The sequence below is a fragment of the Vigna radiata genome, chromosome 5 (genome assembly GCF_000741045.1).
Source record: "Vigna radiata var. radiata cultivar VC1973A chromosome 5, Vradiata_ver6, whole genome shotgun sequence".
Taxonomy (NCBI): domain Eukaryota; kingdom Viridiplantae; phylum Streptophyta; class Magnoliopsida; order Fabales; family Fabaceae; genus Vigna; species Vigna radiata.
The window spans coordinates 22,322,913-22,339,275 of NC_028355.1; the positions used below are offsets into that span (position 1 = coordinate 22,322,913).

Sequence of the window (16,363 nt, forward strand, 5' to 3'; positions counted from 1 at the left end):
TGATGATCATTGATTTTTACTTTTGATTTTATTTTATTTTTCTTATTCATTTCTATACAGATGAGATATGATCAATTAGGTTAGACTGATCATCTAAAAAAAATCCACAAACGAGAGCGTCAGAATATTTCTTACAAGACCACCAATAGAGAACATAGCAAATAATGAATTAAAGGACGCGGAGACACGAACGAATGACCTAAGAGGATTTCATCCTCAGACCTGCATTACCGAAACAATTTCCTTTTAACATAACATCTTTAATTAATTTATAGTTTCTTGTATAATTTTATTCAGACATTTATATTTTCATCAATCCGAATTCTCTTTTCTTTATCGAATTAAACAAAAGACTTGAGTTCGAATAAAAAGTTAGCAGTTTTCTTTCTCCATATTAGTGTTCCTTTCGCGTAGATATTTTATGCTATCATGTGAAATGTCTATTGAAAGTTACACACTTTTGATCATGAATCTTTTCATTTAAGATTTTGTAGCCTTGATATATGCGTTAAATTTGTTATATGTTGATATTTTCAAGACAGGACCATCAGGTCTTATAATTATAGCTAGTCTTTTAGAAGTTAAAAAGGTCAAAATTATGATCAATATGTAGGCTTAACGACCAACAGTTAAGACACCCCTCTGTGCATATAGCATTAGAATGGAATGACGAAAAAGCACGCTCATCTTGACTTTTGAGCTCAAAAATACCTGAGGCCGTGTCTACAGCAAGTCAAAAACACAGTAGAGAAGAGTTCCAAAAGAAAAATTAGAACCCAAAACATTTTTCACTTTTCAGTATAACACAACTCCAGCAGAAAAGATCTTGTATCGTCTAAACAAGTAAAGAAGGAAAAAAAAAAAAGTGAGGATATCAGAACATATCAGAAAAAAAAAAAACAAGTAAAGCTCCAAACAAAATTTAGAATCCAGAATGCTTTTCACTTTTCAGCAGAAGATAACTCGACAGAGAATACGATAACCACGTATCGTGCTAAACCAGTTAAAATCGATACCGATACGAAAAAATGTTCGTAGGCGTGCTGTATATATAACATTCACCAGATTATTTTCTTATTATTCAGTATGAATACAACTATTGGCAAAAAGGTTATCAGATCTTCGGTAAAGAAGTTGGCAGATCCGCTGGGATATCTGAACTTGCCTGCCATGAAAAATTAAAGTTTTGACATCAATTGTACTGTCAATCTATATATATTAAACTAGTAACAAGTGACTTTAGTAATCTGCTACCGTTAAGCATAAAGACGGTGATATCATTCTCTTTAATGGTTTGTATTATCACCAGCCAAAGAAAAATCATACAACAGATATTTTAAATGTAGAAAGAAATACATGGTAGCGGGGTTAGTTTCAGTCAATCATATGTATGACTGAGATACTAAATATGCAGCAACAGCTTTTTCAGGAATAAAAATTTTAAATATGGGGTTTTGAATTCTACTAATCAAATGTCTTCACAAGTTTCAGTTTCCCGTGATGTCAACATTAAACACATTATATTAAATGCTATAGAGTACTAAATGACCTCATGTGTTCTCGATAATACTTTATTTTCTAAGAAAAAGAATTTTCATTTGAACTTCTTATCCAGAGGGTCTAGATTAGTCAGTCCAACCAATTGTACTAGCGTGATGTGGGCTTAAGGCTCCATAGTCCTGGGCTAGAAATATGCCTTTCATTCAGGCCATAAAATAGAAATCAAAGCCTAGCCTAGCCTCAACCTACATTTTACATTTAAATAGCCTGGACTAGCCCGAACAAATATAAGATTAAAGGGTGTTGCTCCCTCCACCACCACACACATGCTTCCTCCACCTCCAAATTTTTTTAATTTCAATTTTATTCTCAGGTTAATTTATTTTTTACTTTTGCCATTTAAGATCCTTTAATTAATTTAAAAACCTTATTTTTACTTATTTTTCTGCACAGTTACATTTCACTTATTCTTTTTCATTTTCGTTTTACCTATCTCTATTTCTCTCTATTTCAGCAAAAACAATTTAAGATCTTTTTCATTTTTAATTGAGACAGAGAATCCATAATCTCCAATACAAAAACAAAACTCAAAAAGCAAAAGAGATATCATTATGCGGCTGTAGGTTACCACGTTCATCAACATGGTAACTGTTCGACCAATGGTTTTTTCATACCAGAAACCAAAAAAACCCATGTTACTACACACTGCGGCTTATCCTCCATTCTTCTCCCGAAGAAGAAAGATCCGTAAAAATTGCTACTAAGACTGAATTTCTGACCAATCTACTAAAAGATGAGAACTTTTGTAAGAATAGAAGCTAATTGTTAGTGAAATGTTGTAAGAAAAATGCTCACGATTATTAGTGAAACGTAAATGGAGAAGGGAGGAAGTTAAACGGAAATGAAGGAACAGAATGGAGTCCGAGACAGGTGAGGCGGTGTAGCTGCCAACAATTTTTAAATTAAGTAAAAAAGTCTAAATGATAAAAGTAAAATGATTTTAATTAAGAATAAAACTGAAATTAAAAGAATTTGGAGAGGTGAAGGAAGCATTTATGGTGGTAGAGGAAGCATCACCCAAGACAAAATGGGTTGAACAAACGTACTTGTGTCTCATCCTACACCTCTAACATCTTACACTTCCAAAAAATTTACACTTCTTATCCTACACCTCCAACTTTTTCAAAAAATTTATTTTTAACTTTAATAAATATCTTTTCATTTTTTTCTCTTTCTTATTAAAAACACTCTGCACCACTTTAATAATAATAATCTAATTTAATTTTCAAATATTATTTAATATAATTTTATATTTTAATAATAGTTATTTTAAAAAAATTAAAATAAAATAATAATAATAGTAACAATAATAATAATAATAAGTAAAATAATAATAATCAATTTGATTTAATATATTCAAAANATAATAAATTATATTAAAATGTTAAATTAAATTAAATATTTATTAAATTTAAATAAAAAACAAAATTTTAAAAATAATTACTATCGGATATCCATATCCGAATAATACATCACCGGATTTCTATATCCGATTCACATTTCTTTAAATTTTATAAATTATTTAATTTAATTTAATATTTTAATGCAATTTAATATATTTAAATACATTAAATATGATTTTAAATATTATTTTAATTTTCATTATTATCACTCTTATTTTAGTTATTATTATTTTAATTTTTTAATAAAACTATTATAAAAATATAAATCATATTTTAATAATTATTAAAATATAAAAATATAATAAATAGTATTATATTTTTAAATTAAATTAAATATTTATTAAATTTTAAATAAAAAATAAAACTGTTAGCATATTTTATAAACTTTGATATATGATAAACAAGTTTGAAGAATTTTAATTTTTATTTAAATTTAATAATTATTTAATTTACTTTAATATTTTAATATAATTTAATATATTTTAAATATATCAAATCAAATTGATTATTATTATAATTATTTTTTTTATCATTTTTATTTTAATTTTTAATATAACTATTATTATAATATAAAACATATTTTAATAATTATTAAATAATATTTAAATTTTAAATTAAATTAGATTATTATTAAGGTAATGCAAAATGCTTTTAATAGAAAGAGAAAGAAATGAAAAGGGTGCATGATGCTTTTAATAAGAAAGAGAAAAAAAAATGAAAAAGGTGGAGACGACAGAAGGTTATGGAATTTTTTGAGATGGACGATGGTATGTTGGAGGTGTAAACCCTACTCGGAATTGATTCAGACCTATAATTTAGAGCCCTAGTCCAATGTTTTAATGGGCCTAATAGGGCAGGCCCAGGTCCAACTCGTTTTGCCACCTCTTATCAGGTGTTCACAAACACAATAGAAAAATACTAAATATTTCATTACAAAAAAAAAATTATAGTTCCTTTTTTCTTTCATTTTCAAGTAGAATAAAGGGACAAGTAGGATAATGGGACTTTCATACCTGAAGATATCTATTCAACATTGTTGTTGTACTGAAATTAAAACCTTGAACTGGTTCTTGTTTTGTTCGAGATGCATTAAGTTGTTTTCTGACTTGAGTAGCCAGTGACTGCATTATCATTAAATACGATGAGAATGAACCAAAAAATATAAAGCGGGAATAAAAGTACAATTGAAATTTTAGAAATTTCTTATGAGATAAGAGTTGGAACCCAATGAAACATTACTTATCTAGAAATTTCTTATATGAGATAAGAGTTGGAAGTCTTTCAGAAATTTCTTATATAGAAACACAATGAAACATTACTTATTTAAACCATACCTTGCCCAGCTCTACTCCCCACTGATCAAAAGAATTGATTCCCCAAATGAAACCCTCTACAGCAATTCTGTGTTCATAGATTGCCAACAACTGAGGAACATAGAGCACCAGGAAATTATGACCAATAAAGTAATTATGACCAATTATGTAGAATATACAACTCGATTATGGAACCAAAGACGCACATATGCCACCTTTATATTCTATCAAGAACTAAAAACAAAAACTGAAGGATTAGAGAAAACACAATGAACAGAAGGAAAAATGAATGAAATTATTTGCCAAACAGATAGCTTTTGCAATAGTTATTCTGATACTGGGCTAAACTGTCAACATATTATGAAGGAATAGGCATTAAAGAATAAAAACTAAAATACTCCCTACAAACAACCTTTCCAAAGTGAATGTTTATTTCTCATGTTAAATCTCCAGTGTGAATGCCAAGTTTGGAATATGAAAAATAGCTTTTCAAGAGAGAAAAAATAAACTGTTACAAATGCATGTCCATATTGCAAAAAAATGAATATTCAATATATTATTGTGCATAATTCTCATCAGTCATATACCTAATTTTCCTCAGGAACATGCTCAATAAAATATGTAAACAGGAATAAACCATTTTCCTTTAATTACTAATCACAACCTTGCGGACTATGTACCTGCCCAATATTGTAAGCATTCAATGATGGAAGCAGTAGGCTGAGAGAAGGTCGGTTACCACTGAATGTCTGTAGATTGGTTTAGAAAAAAATGAGCATGTTAGTGACTAAGGATTCAACGACTAAAATTGCAAGTTGCATTGAAGAAAGAAAATCACCTTGTGAGGAATAAGGTGTGGGGAAACATTCTCCTTTTGCAGCTGGTCTGCTGTCTACAAGATTTTGATTTATGGTCATATACCTCATGATAAATGAGGAGAGTTGTAAGATCTACTCCACAAATTTATAAAAAAGAAGATATTTCTACAAGTTCAGTGCTGTCAAAACTTGCATATCAGTTACCTTCGAGTTGAGAGCATTGACACAGATTTTTTAACTTATATCCTTATTTATTTCTATTTGATATATAATTAGAACAACAGAGTAAGGAAAAATGTACCTTTCCATATGCAAGGGCATCAGGTTGTGCAAAATAGTTGGACATGAGTTCATCATGGTTACTCACTACTTCACCTGGTTATAAATTACATTACCAAAATATTATCAGAGCACTGACTTTACAAAACTAAACTACAATGATTAAACGTGATAATGCTAATTTGTGCTCCTTACCTTTCAGAAAGACAGGTTGCTGACTTTTTACAACTCCAATAAAATCACAAGGAATTACACGCCCCTAAAAGTAAAAAGTGCAAATTTCTCAACAAATAGCATATATACTAAATATTCATATTTTTCATACGGTTACAAAAATACAAAATAAAAAGAAGCAAAGTAAAACTGCAATAGAGGCAACAAGAAGAACATAAGATTCTAAACTGCTAAAATCTAAATAACTACTGTTTTAAATAGGCTGGTAAAGAAAAGCAAAAATTCTGGTCAGCCAGGAGAAGTTAAGGAAAGCTGGATATAGGAATGTCTCATTTGAATTAATGTAGAAGGAATTTACCCTTGGATTTTCAGTAACCTAGAGAAACGCTAATTGAAGATAACCATTATATCAGAGCACATTCCTGCTTGTATTAATTTGAAAGACAAAGGAAGGATGAAAATACATATGCAATTTCTTCCTGATTTTATTATTCCCATGTCAAAATCTCTAATTTGACCCAAGGATTAGCATTCAAAACAAGTAAAAACTGGAATTGAAATATAAACCAGGACATGCAATAATTGTAGACATTATTTCATTAGAATGTGTTTTAAATCAAAATTAACATTCAGCACAGTAGTAGTGTAGGCTTTTGACGTGATTAATTTTACCATTATTAAGCCCTTTACACAAGTAATGTTTTCAAGTATAAATTTTCACAAAATTTATTAATTCTTCAAATTTCAAACACCCAATTATATAGTACTTAGCAAATCACCTGATGTATGAGCTGATAAAAGCTATGCTGCCCATTAGTTCCTGGTTCACCAAAATCAATTTCGCCAGCCTCAAATGGTAGAGGAACACCATCAATTGAAACACCCTTGCCATTACTCTCCATGCTAACCTAAAGCAAAAAACTAATAATAAATATTATAAGAATAAAAGTAAAATAGAATTAAAATAATATTCAAGCACAATCCTGCAACAAACTTGCCTGTTGAATGTGGGGGGCCAACTTCTCCAGAGCTTGACTATAAGGTAAGATGGCCTGTAAAAATACCAAAAGTTTAATGTTTTGGATGAGGCCACTTAAGAACAACAAAACCTATTAAATACTTCTGAAGGGAACAGGTCAAATAAGCACTCACTCTGGCAGGATATCCAAGAAATGAAACATTCCATATGCTCAACAAACCGAGAAGCACCTGGAGTACTCCAATAAAATGTAATTGAGCATCTCATCAAGTGGTTGCCAAATGTACAAAAACATCTTAAATACAAGAAAACCTAAGGTCCAAGAAACAAGGGATCTGAAAATTACAATGAACCAAATTCCTACCCACAGTTTCACCTCTTCTTCAAAAAGAAGAAGGAATAATTAAAAAAAACAAATCCAAAGCTGTGGAATTGGTAATGCTCCAAATAGTGAAAGAAACAAAGGGAAAAAAGAGAGGAAATAAAAGCTGAAAGGAGCAGCACGTGATACACAATATTTAGTTTTAAAATTATAGAATATAACACTAAACATACATGCTTGAACAAGCAGAGATCCACATGTACAATAAAGCTCAAAAGTATAAAATATCTGAAAAGGGGCACTTACAGGTATATTGCTTTCAAAGGGCTGTGAATAGAAATGTTGATCAATGCTTGAAGCCCCACTTAAGAACCTTTAAGGGAAAAAAGACCATCATAAAGAAAACATTCAAGTATATGTTTCTTAGTTTCTTGCCGAAGGAATATTCAAAACTGAGTTCCCAGTGCCAATAGTGTGCAGAACATAATTGAAATCTAAATACATTTAATGGAAACCAAACTGTGCTATATCTCATTCTGAAAGGTCATGATTATCGGTAGCATTCTTATCTACGTTATTCTTGTAATCTTTGAAGGTGATTATTTCCTTAAACGAAGAAGGTGAAGCACAATGTAGACATAAGAAGTTATACTATTTCTAGGAACAATCGCTTCTAGAAGAGGTGCATACAGATTAGAACTATACTAACAGTGAAAGACATACTTCTCTATTACTGAGAAACCGTATTGTAAAGACAATGGCAAAACTCCAACAGCACTGCAAACTGCAAGCCACATTTCAGAACATCATAATCAAATCTTTTGTAAACTTCAAATATTCTTTAATGGGGTAAGAAGAGGGAGAAATAGATGAAACATTACTCACCACTGTATCGACCACCGACCCAATCCCAAAACGCAAAAGCATTGTTAGGGTCAATACCAAACTGTTCCACAAGCTGCACCATATATGAAAGAAAAACAGTTAAATATAAAGCCATAATAACAAATAGAAAACGTAATCTTCATGATTTTTTGACTTTATTAAAGAAAAAATGCACAAATTTTAAAAAATTACCAAAGAAATTAGAACTTTGAGAACTTTACCCTTCTGTAATCTATCCTTATTACAGCTTTATTATTCAATTATTATGTTAGTGCCCTTCGCTATAGGTACATCCAACAATGATTCACAAAAAGCATAATGTTTTAACAGCACATGTGCTGGCAAATAATGTGATTAATTAAGGATTTAAGAAAACAAGGCTGCTACATGTATCAAGGCAAACAGTGGTGATCAATCAAATGCAGACAAGATTCATGAATGAAAGCAAGAGTTAGACATTGAAGAATACTTAATCAGATAGTGCAAAAAGAGGAAAATAAGGCAATACCTTGAGATTTGTGCTAACAGCCACCATATGCTTTGCAACAGCAGAGGGCCTGGAAGGAATGAGAGACAGTCTTCAATTCATTATCAAAGTCAATTCTGAATAGTGTCCACTCTCTATCCTTTGAAAAGTTGGTGAACATATTTAGAAGTGGGGGGCATGGGGTGGGGTTTATCTTAGAATAAGTAAGAAACTATAAGTTCCAAATCTAGTGCTGCACATTTCATAAAAAACGAAGGGAACTACTGAAAGCCCAACCAATGCTTACACTAATATCCTTGAACAACTTCTCTTAATGCGGCACTTACCCAAGTGCAGATGATATCCATTCTCTAAGAGTTCGAGCATTCAGCATGGTTTCAGCTGTTGTAAAAGTCTTTGAAACAACCACAACTGCAATTGTTATAGATAGCATTAAGACATACAAGATAAGCCTCCATATCTATTTAAAATATATATATATATATATATATATATATATATATATATATATATATATATAATCTGTTATACAATCGTTTACCAAGTGTTGTTTCAGGATTTAATCCTGTGATATTTCTTGCAACGTCAATAGGATCAACATTTGCAAGACTGCAGAGATTCAAATAGAGGATGAGATTGGTTTTATGAAAACACTACAGCCAGCTTCTAGATGTGTAATAGTAGGCTAGATTCAGAAAAACAAATATTATACAGTTGCAGTCAACTAATGCTTGCAATCTCACTCTTCAAACTTCACTGACAACAGATACTTACAAGCGCAGCTGACGACCCCTTGCAGATTCAATAGCTTCAGGGTCTGCAATATGACAAATAAATAAATAAATATATACTCAACAATTTTACTTGTTTCCAACTAAGAACAGTGTTCACACACACACAGACACTCATTTATTATAACTCAACACAATAAAAGGCCAATAATTGTAGAATTGCTATTAAAGAGACTAGCAGGAGTCAAGCAACCTGTTTGAAGTGCAGTGTGTACAAACAGCGGACCTAAGAAGCTTCCCCCAATACCAATTGCAACAACGTCCTTCAAAGCCTTTCCTGTAGCACCAACCTTCAAAAAAAGGGTTAGTAGTTAACACCCTTTAGTTCAAATGAATCAAATGGTCAAAAAAAATCCCCGTAAAATATTGGAGTAGCACATTACCCAAGAACCATTGCGAACCCGCTCAGAGAACTCCTGGATGTTGTCAAGAACTTTCCAAACTTCTGGTACAACATTTTTCCCATCACTTTGTATGACAGCATCCCTTGAAGCACGAAGGGCGACGTGAAGCACGGACCTGTTTTCCGTGCTGTTAATCTGAAAGTGAATCCAGCATTATCCAAAAATGAAAAAGTAAGTAGATATTCTGTGTACTGGAAGTGTAAAAATCAAATCACAAACCCCTTCAAGATAAGGTTGCTGTCTTTTACAATCACGGTGTTACCACCGATAGTCTTTGATTGGTCGATTGTGGATACTTTTTTACACTTGCCATGGATAATATTTTTGAGTCAAAATTATCACTAGAAAATAACGCATGACTGTGTATATATGCTTGTGGACTGCGAAACTTTGTTAGATTTGAGGACAATGACTCACATGTTCCCCGCTGTACATGCGGTTAATCTTATCTTTGAGCGATGCAGCCTGCAAAAAATTAACAAAAAAAAATCAATAATCAGAATTTGGAAATTCCTTTTTCATGTGCTTACCGGTTGATAAAAGATTCAAGCACGAGCGCGAAACTACAAACCTCCGCCAATTTAAGTAGTTTTTGGATAGTTTCGAGAGTGGCTTGCTGCCTTGAATAGTCCAACAGAATGTCGTCGAACTCACTACATAACATACAAAATCATAAAAATTAATTTCCTCCGCATGGAAAATAGGAAATGGAATTCAGAATTTTCTTGTTTTATACTAAGAAACGGAGTTTGAATAATATATCGTTTGCTTACAGGAACATGGACTGGCACCGCTTATCATCGGTCAACAGATCGCGAAGATGCGTTTTCTTGATGTCCTCCACATGCGCCTGCTCAAAATTGAAACGCGACCCGTTTAATGGTAATTTCGGATCAACAGCGAGAATTAATAACAATAAAGTTGATCGATTCAATTTTGTTACGTTACCTTCAGGTCCTTCCATGGCTGAGTATCGGAAATGATAATGGATGATGCCATGAGCGCGACGAGGGAGAGTGTGATTGTGAGAGTGAATGAGTGAATTCGAGACTCGCTTTGTGCGTTGGATGTAAGTCGGAACTTTCTTAACTTTGTTTCTTTCACATGGCGAGCGCTCAACGTTACACGTTGACGAACAAAAAGGGAAGACAAAGGCTATTTCATAAGGAATTATTCTATATCGTGATTCCACGAATTTATTTGATAAATATAATAAGATTATGTTTATTGGAGTTCTGAGTGTAAAAAATTTTACTCTGATAATAATTCAAAAAGTTTTATAAAATTATAATAACCAATACTTTTACGATATGGGTTAGAAGGATAATAATTAATTTCTTAATGTTTTTCTAGTTGTGGTGTGAATTTATTAATGAAAGTTTTAATAAATAAGTCAACTTGCTTTATATAGTTTTTAATTTATAAAGTTGGAGGGCTGCTACTTTCTGCATTTTTTTTTATCCTGCACCTCTTTCTTGTTAAATGTCCATTCTATCCTTTTGATCTAGTAATACGTCAATGGTACGTGATAGAGAACTGTTAGGTCTGGTTTACTTCACTGAATTTAAGGAGAGTAATTAAATGAATTTGAAGATAATTTTTTTTTGTTTATTTGAGTGAATTTGGAGGTAAACGATAATGGGTTTGGAAATAAATTTTTTTAATCTCTCACATAAATTAAATTTTACACTAATTCTTACAAACTTTACTTTCAAATTCATTCTTCCTTACCTTCAAATTCACTCAAATAAACAACAACAACAAAATTATCTTCAAATCGTCTTAAATTCATTCAATTAGTTTCCATCAAATTCACTCAAATAAATAAGGTTTTAGAGAAAACTCACTATTAAAGTAAGTAAATAAGGTTTTAGAGAAAACTCACTATTAAAGGTTAAGCACATTCATGACAAAGTTAATAAAAAATGAAATGTAAGTATATATAGAAATATGACTTTTCAGGTTAAAACTATTGCAACAAATAACGTGAATAGGTCATTTGAAGAACAAATCAGAAGAATATATGCTAAACATATGAACTTCTGAGAACAAATCTAAAATAAAGGTTAAAGTTGAGAAAATTGAATGTGACTTAATTTTAAAGAGATTGTATGTATGTTTGAATGCATAGACAACTTCACATCACGTACACCTATCATTGTGTACGATGAGTTCTTTCTCAAAAACAATTATGGAGGGAAAATATTAATATTAACTTACAAAGTTTTATTAAAATTAAACAATGAGATTAAATAACTTACACTTTAATATGTTTTCAAAAGTATATATTATATTAGTTTTAATTTATATAATAGAACACGAACATTTGTAAACAACGTATATTTAAAAATATAATTTAGTAAAAAGATTCTTATCAAATAATAACTTTAAAAAGTTTAATTTAATAGAAAGTTATTATATTATGTAACATTTAGTAATCTTTATATTGATGTAACTCAATAACTTATCATGCATAATTATTTATGAATATATATTTTATTACATATTTTTGTACCATGATTTATTTTCTTTTTCTTATCTGTCTATTTTTACTTTACATAAATTTTGAAAAACTAGTATGAAACATGGGAGATGTTTCAAAAATACTAAATCTAACATAAAAAAAAAAATTCAGTAGTCAATTTTTAAGAGTGGATTGTATAATTAAAGAAAATATCAATATTCTCTGCATCAAAAGTTCTATTATTATTATTATTATTATTTATTAGGGGTTTATCTTAAATTGTTGGTGTAAAAAGAAAAAGCATCCCCAGACAAATTGGTCATTAATAGGGCGGGGCCAGGAATGTTGACTCTGTACCTAGCTTCACCCGAGGCACCAATACTTGTCACACAAATTCATTAACCGTGCCTGATTCATGGCTGTTGAAAAAATCAACGGTAAAAAATGAGAATCGAAGCAGAAACAAGAAGAACATGCTACACTGGAACGCAACCCAACCCAAGAATTAAAAGGTAAAGACGCGAAGCCCGGGAAACGACACAAGGGGTCAGACTGCAACACTGAGTCTGACTAGTACAATACACCAAACCCTACCCCACTTCCCATCTTCACACGCACCCTAACCCTAACCATTTGGTCCACGCCTTTAACCATGGTTAATTACTGCTCCATTCCACGGGTTAGTCTACGAACACTCTTCTACTCACTCAGTCAAACACCCTTTTTAAACCTCACTCTCTCTTCTAGATGCCTACACGTGAGATTCTTTATTATTAATTGCAGAAAATAATTGTATGTGTGTTATGGGAACGGCACAAGATTGGACAAACAAAAAGAGAGAAGATGAATTAAACTGCTTACGTTTTTCTGATTTGGTTATTAACTTTTTCATTTCACCGTAAAGTTCAGAAGGGTGTTTGGTTGTTTTAATAATAATGTTTCCGGAATCTGGATCATGGTCAAGATGTACCGGTCTACTTGCTTTTGACGTATTGAGATAGAATTTGCATTAGAAAGGAGGAGGAATCAGAAGATTTTAGTGTGGTTGTATTATATTGCAGTGTTTTTTTAGTGTTGCTGTGTTCCATTAGGTTTACTGATATATGAAAAACGATGATCTAGAAAATTGTCAGATATTATTGGAGACAGAGTTGTTGGGGTGGTTGGTATTATTTGATAGGGAAGTGTTTATGGGGAAAAAGAAACGACAAAAGACAAAGGAACTTTCGGTAGCGATAGCCGAGGCTTCATCCAAAGGAGGTGACACGGAGCATCATCATCATCATCAACAACAAGAAGAAGAACCTCGGCGTCCACGAAAAAGAGGGAGACCTCGTAAGGTTGTTGTTGTGGAAACGGAAAGCGAGGGGAAAAAAGTGGAAGCAGAAGCTTCTGCAGCAGCAGAGAAAGAAAAAGAAGAAGAAGAAGAAGATGAACAGCATGTAAAGGCAGAAGAGGAGTTAACATCAGCATCGGCAACAACATGCACGATGATAGTTACAAAGGAAGGGATTCAACTCCCAAAAGGGGAACCCTCGAGAAGCAGGGCCAGACGCAAAAGCAAACCCCGAAAAAGCACTTGAAAATTATTACCTTTTCTTTATAATTTCTCACGCAAGCTTCCAACGAACTTTTTCTTCAGGTTATCTAAACCCAGGAGAACTTGAATGCAGTGTTTCATTTCATTCCCAGAACTTGCTTTTGATGCTGCCTTAATCTGTGACTGCTATAATCAGTTTAAACATAGCTCTTGGATTTAAATTTACTTGGTTTGTTACTAAATATGTTGTCTCTCAACAGTACAAATATTGCTTCATTGTTTGTTTTTCTCTTCCCCTACAATTCTTAGCTGTTGCCCAGTTGTTTTTTATGTCTAGAGCTTTTCTTGCTATTATGCCAGATCATATCTATATGATAAGGGGCTGAATAGATTTATTATGCCAGATCGTATCAATATGATAAGGTGTTGAATAGATTTATGATAATAATATCACGGACACTTTTATATTTATTTGATATCGAATACAGGGATAAAATAATTTAAAAAATATAAAATTTTATAACTTTTTAAGAAAAATAACGTAAAAAGTAAGTAAGAATAGTCTTAATAAATATAAAAAATTTAAATGTATCAAATATTTTTTTTTATATTTATATCTTTTTTTATATAATGTTTTCTCCCATTTGTCTCTCTTTTTTTTATATATTTAAATAGTTTTATTTGTAAACTATTTTTTTCTTTTTTTCTTAATTATTGCTTTTTATATGTCTTTTAAAATTATTTGTAAAGGATAAGAATTTTTTCTTAATTTTAGTAATACAATTGTTCAATTTTCTATTTTACTCGTTTCTTTTCTCCGTTTAACATAATAAATACGAGTTTAAATTATTTAAAAACTATTATAAAGGCTAAGGATATATATGATCGAAAATCAAATATGTTTTTAACCCAGAACTTTTACAATTAGCTAAAAAATATACAACACCATTTTCAACCATGAAAAATTGAAAATACAACATTGTTTTCAAACATAATTAGTTCAAAGAATTTTTAGCAATAGATTTTTTTTTTAATTATACCGTACTAAAATCATTTCAGAATTATTTTAAATAACTAGCAATATATTTCTATTTTTAATTGGCTGAGCATATCTAAAAATTTAATGTGAGGGGAAAATTACAACATGCATACGGATTTTAGAATTTAAAGTAGAAAATGATTCTAACATTATATTCCTAATAATATTACTGTAAAGTTTGTAATAATAAATACCCCACATAATACAATTTTTAATACGAATAACATACAATATAAACATTAAAATTAATAAAAGAAATGATAGAAAGAAAATAGAATTTAAAAAGATGAAAAAAATTATAAAGAGTAGAAATAATCACAAATATAAGCATAAAAGATTTATAAAAGAAGACAATAGTTATAAACAGTACTAGAATAAAACAAATTTAAAAGCAGACAAAAACACATAATTCTTTCACAGTAGTGTAGAGTCATGATGTTAAATATACAGAAGCTTTTGTAGATGTTTAAACGACTTAAGACTACAAGTTGTCTAATTTATATAGAGAAAAGGACTATGCCAACTTCCAACCCTAGAAAACTACCCACCTATCCGCTTTTCTAACTTAGTAACACTAAAGTGTGTTTCGGATGTTGATTTGACTATGATAACTTCTTCTTGTTTCATGTTCCAATAGTTTATTGTCGTGACATTTTCTACTAATTGTTCTTTGAACAAAATGAATATCGTGTATACAAAAAAAGTTATAATATTTAGATAACATTTTTTTTATAACATTTGAATATTATCTACGTGTTATTCTATTATTGGTTCACGGTGGAGTTTATGATTATTATTATTATTATTATTATTGATTGTTGAATAATTTTGGACGAATCATAGAATGACACGTAGGTAATGTTCAAATGTTGTCAAAAAAACGTCTATGTATCATTATCTTATCAAAAACGAATATTGGATATTCACACGAGGATTATTGTATTTTTTTTCATGTATTGGTAGTTTGGGAGTATCTTTGTTTGTTAAAAGAAATACTTAATTTGTCATTCTCTGCCATTAATCATTTATGTATTCAAATTATTTCGATTATACAAAATTGTCTTTCTCTATCGTTAATTATCCAATTGGACTATGATTTAGATAACCTCTTCAAATCATTTAATTACTTATTTGAATATCTAAATATTCATTTGAATACGATAATGGTTTATCTAACTTGTCTAAATCAACCTGTTTATTTTGTTTGAATAGTGTTATTTATTCGAATAATTAAAAAATTATTGACATACTTTTCTTCTTCCTTTTATCAAATCTTCTTCCAACTTTTAAACATAATCTTTTTATATGCATGTTTTTTAAATCTTGTATTTTTTTAAGTATGTTTGCGTGAATTTATCTCAACCCACTGTTTTCAAATATATATATATATATATATATATATATATATATATATATATATATATATATATATTTTTGGTAATTGTCTTTGTACATTATTTAAAGTTGTGCAACTTTCATTATAAATTGAATGTGGATCTCAAATCGTTTTACTTTAAGTTTTATTCAAAAGTATATACACTTATTTTTCGATACAGTGTTGTAAAATATTTTTAGTTCACTTCATTTCTTTTCCACTAACCTTTCAAATTTTGTCATTTTCAAATTATGCTTCTTGAATTATCTATTGTCTTATATCATTTTCACATTTTTACTTAACCTACAACTAGAGCTGTCAAAACGGGTAACCTGGCTCGATCCGGTCCGGCCCACCACGGGTTGGTCACTTAGTGAGCCAACCCAACCCGGCTCATTTATTAGCGAGCCAAAAAAACTTGAACCCGGCGTGACCCACCACGGGTTGGTGGGTAAAAGGGTTGGCTCACTAGTCCATTTCATTACTTTTTTTTAAAATATATATATATATATATATATATATATATATAT

The 16,363-nt window shown here is 30.5% G+C and overlaps 2 protein-coding genes across 2 annotated transcripts; one reads left to right on the forward strand and one right to left on the reverse strand.

The window, feature by feature from the left end:
* Positions 1-888: 888 nt before the first annotated feature.
* On the reverse strand, positions 889-10,573 carry LOC106762473 (glucose-6-phosphate isomerase, cytosolic). Its single transcript, XM_014646411.2, has 23 exons — positions 10,364-10,573; positions 10,189-10,265; positions 9,987-10,068; positions 9,833-9,880; positions 9,395-9,550; positions 9,205-9,301; positions 8,995-9,037; positions 8,762-8,829; positions 8,547-8,631; positions 8,242-8,290; positions 7,734-7,806; positions 7,572-7,632; positions 7,155-7,221; positions 6,700-6,756; positions 6,546-6,599; positions 6,327-6,455; positions 5,569-5,632; positions 5,396-5,469; positions 5,115-5,168; positions 4,957-5,025; positions 4,298-4,387; positions 3,977-4,084; positions 889-1,165 (listed from the first exon to the last, which is right to left on the reverse strand). Exons 1-23 carry the CDS (start codon positions 10,412-10,414, stop codon positions 1,115-1,117), a joined length of 1,707 nt encoding a protein of 568 aa, XP_014501897.1. The 5' UTR covers positions 10,415-10,573; the 3' UTR covers positions 889-1,114.
* Positions 10,574-12,615: 2,042 nt separating this feature from the next.
* On the forward strand, positions 12,616-13,886 carry LOC106761421 (101 kDa malaria antigen). The gene has a single exon (XM_014644974.2). The coding sequence runs from the start codon at positions 12,983-12,985 to the stop codon at positions 13,460-13,462; it is 480 nt and encodes a 159-aa protein (XP_014500460.1). The 5' UTR covers positions 12,616-12,982; the 3' UTR covers positions 13,463-13,886.
* The last annotated feature ends 2,477 nt before the right edge of the window (positions 13,887-16,363 follow it).

Coding starts and splice junctions, on each gene's coding strand:
- LOC106762473 (XM_014646411.2), bottom strand. CDS start 10,414: ATGGCATCATCCATTATCATTTCCGATACTCAGCCATGGAAGGACCTG. Junction 5,026..5,114: donor CACACCTTATTCCTCACAAG/GTGATTTTCTTT, acceptor ACCAATCTACAG/ACATTCAGTGGTAACCGACC. Junction 4,388..4,956: donor ATGCTTACAATATTGGGCAG/GTACATAGTCCG, acceptor TATGTTCCTCAG/TTGTTGGCAATCTATGAACA.
- LOC106761421 (XM_014644974.2), top strand. CDS start 12,983: ATGAAAAACGATGATCTAGAAAATTGTCAGATATTATTGGAGACAGAG.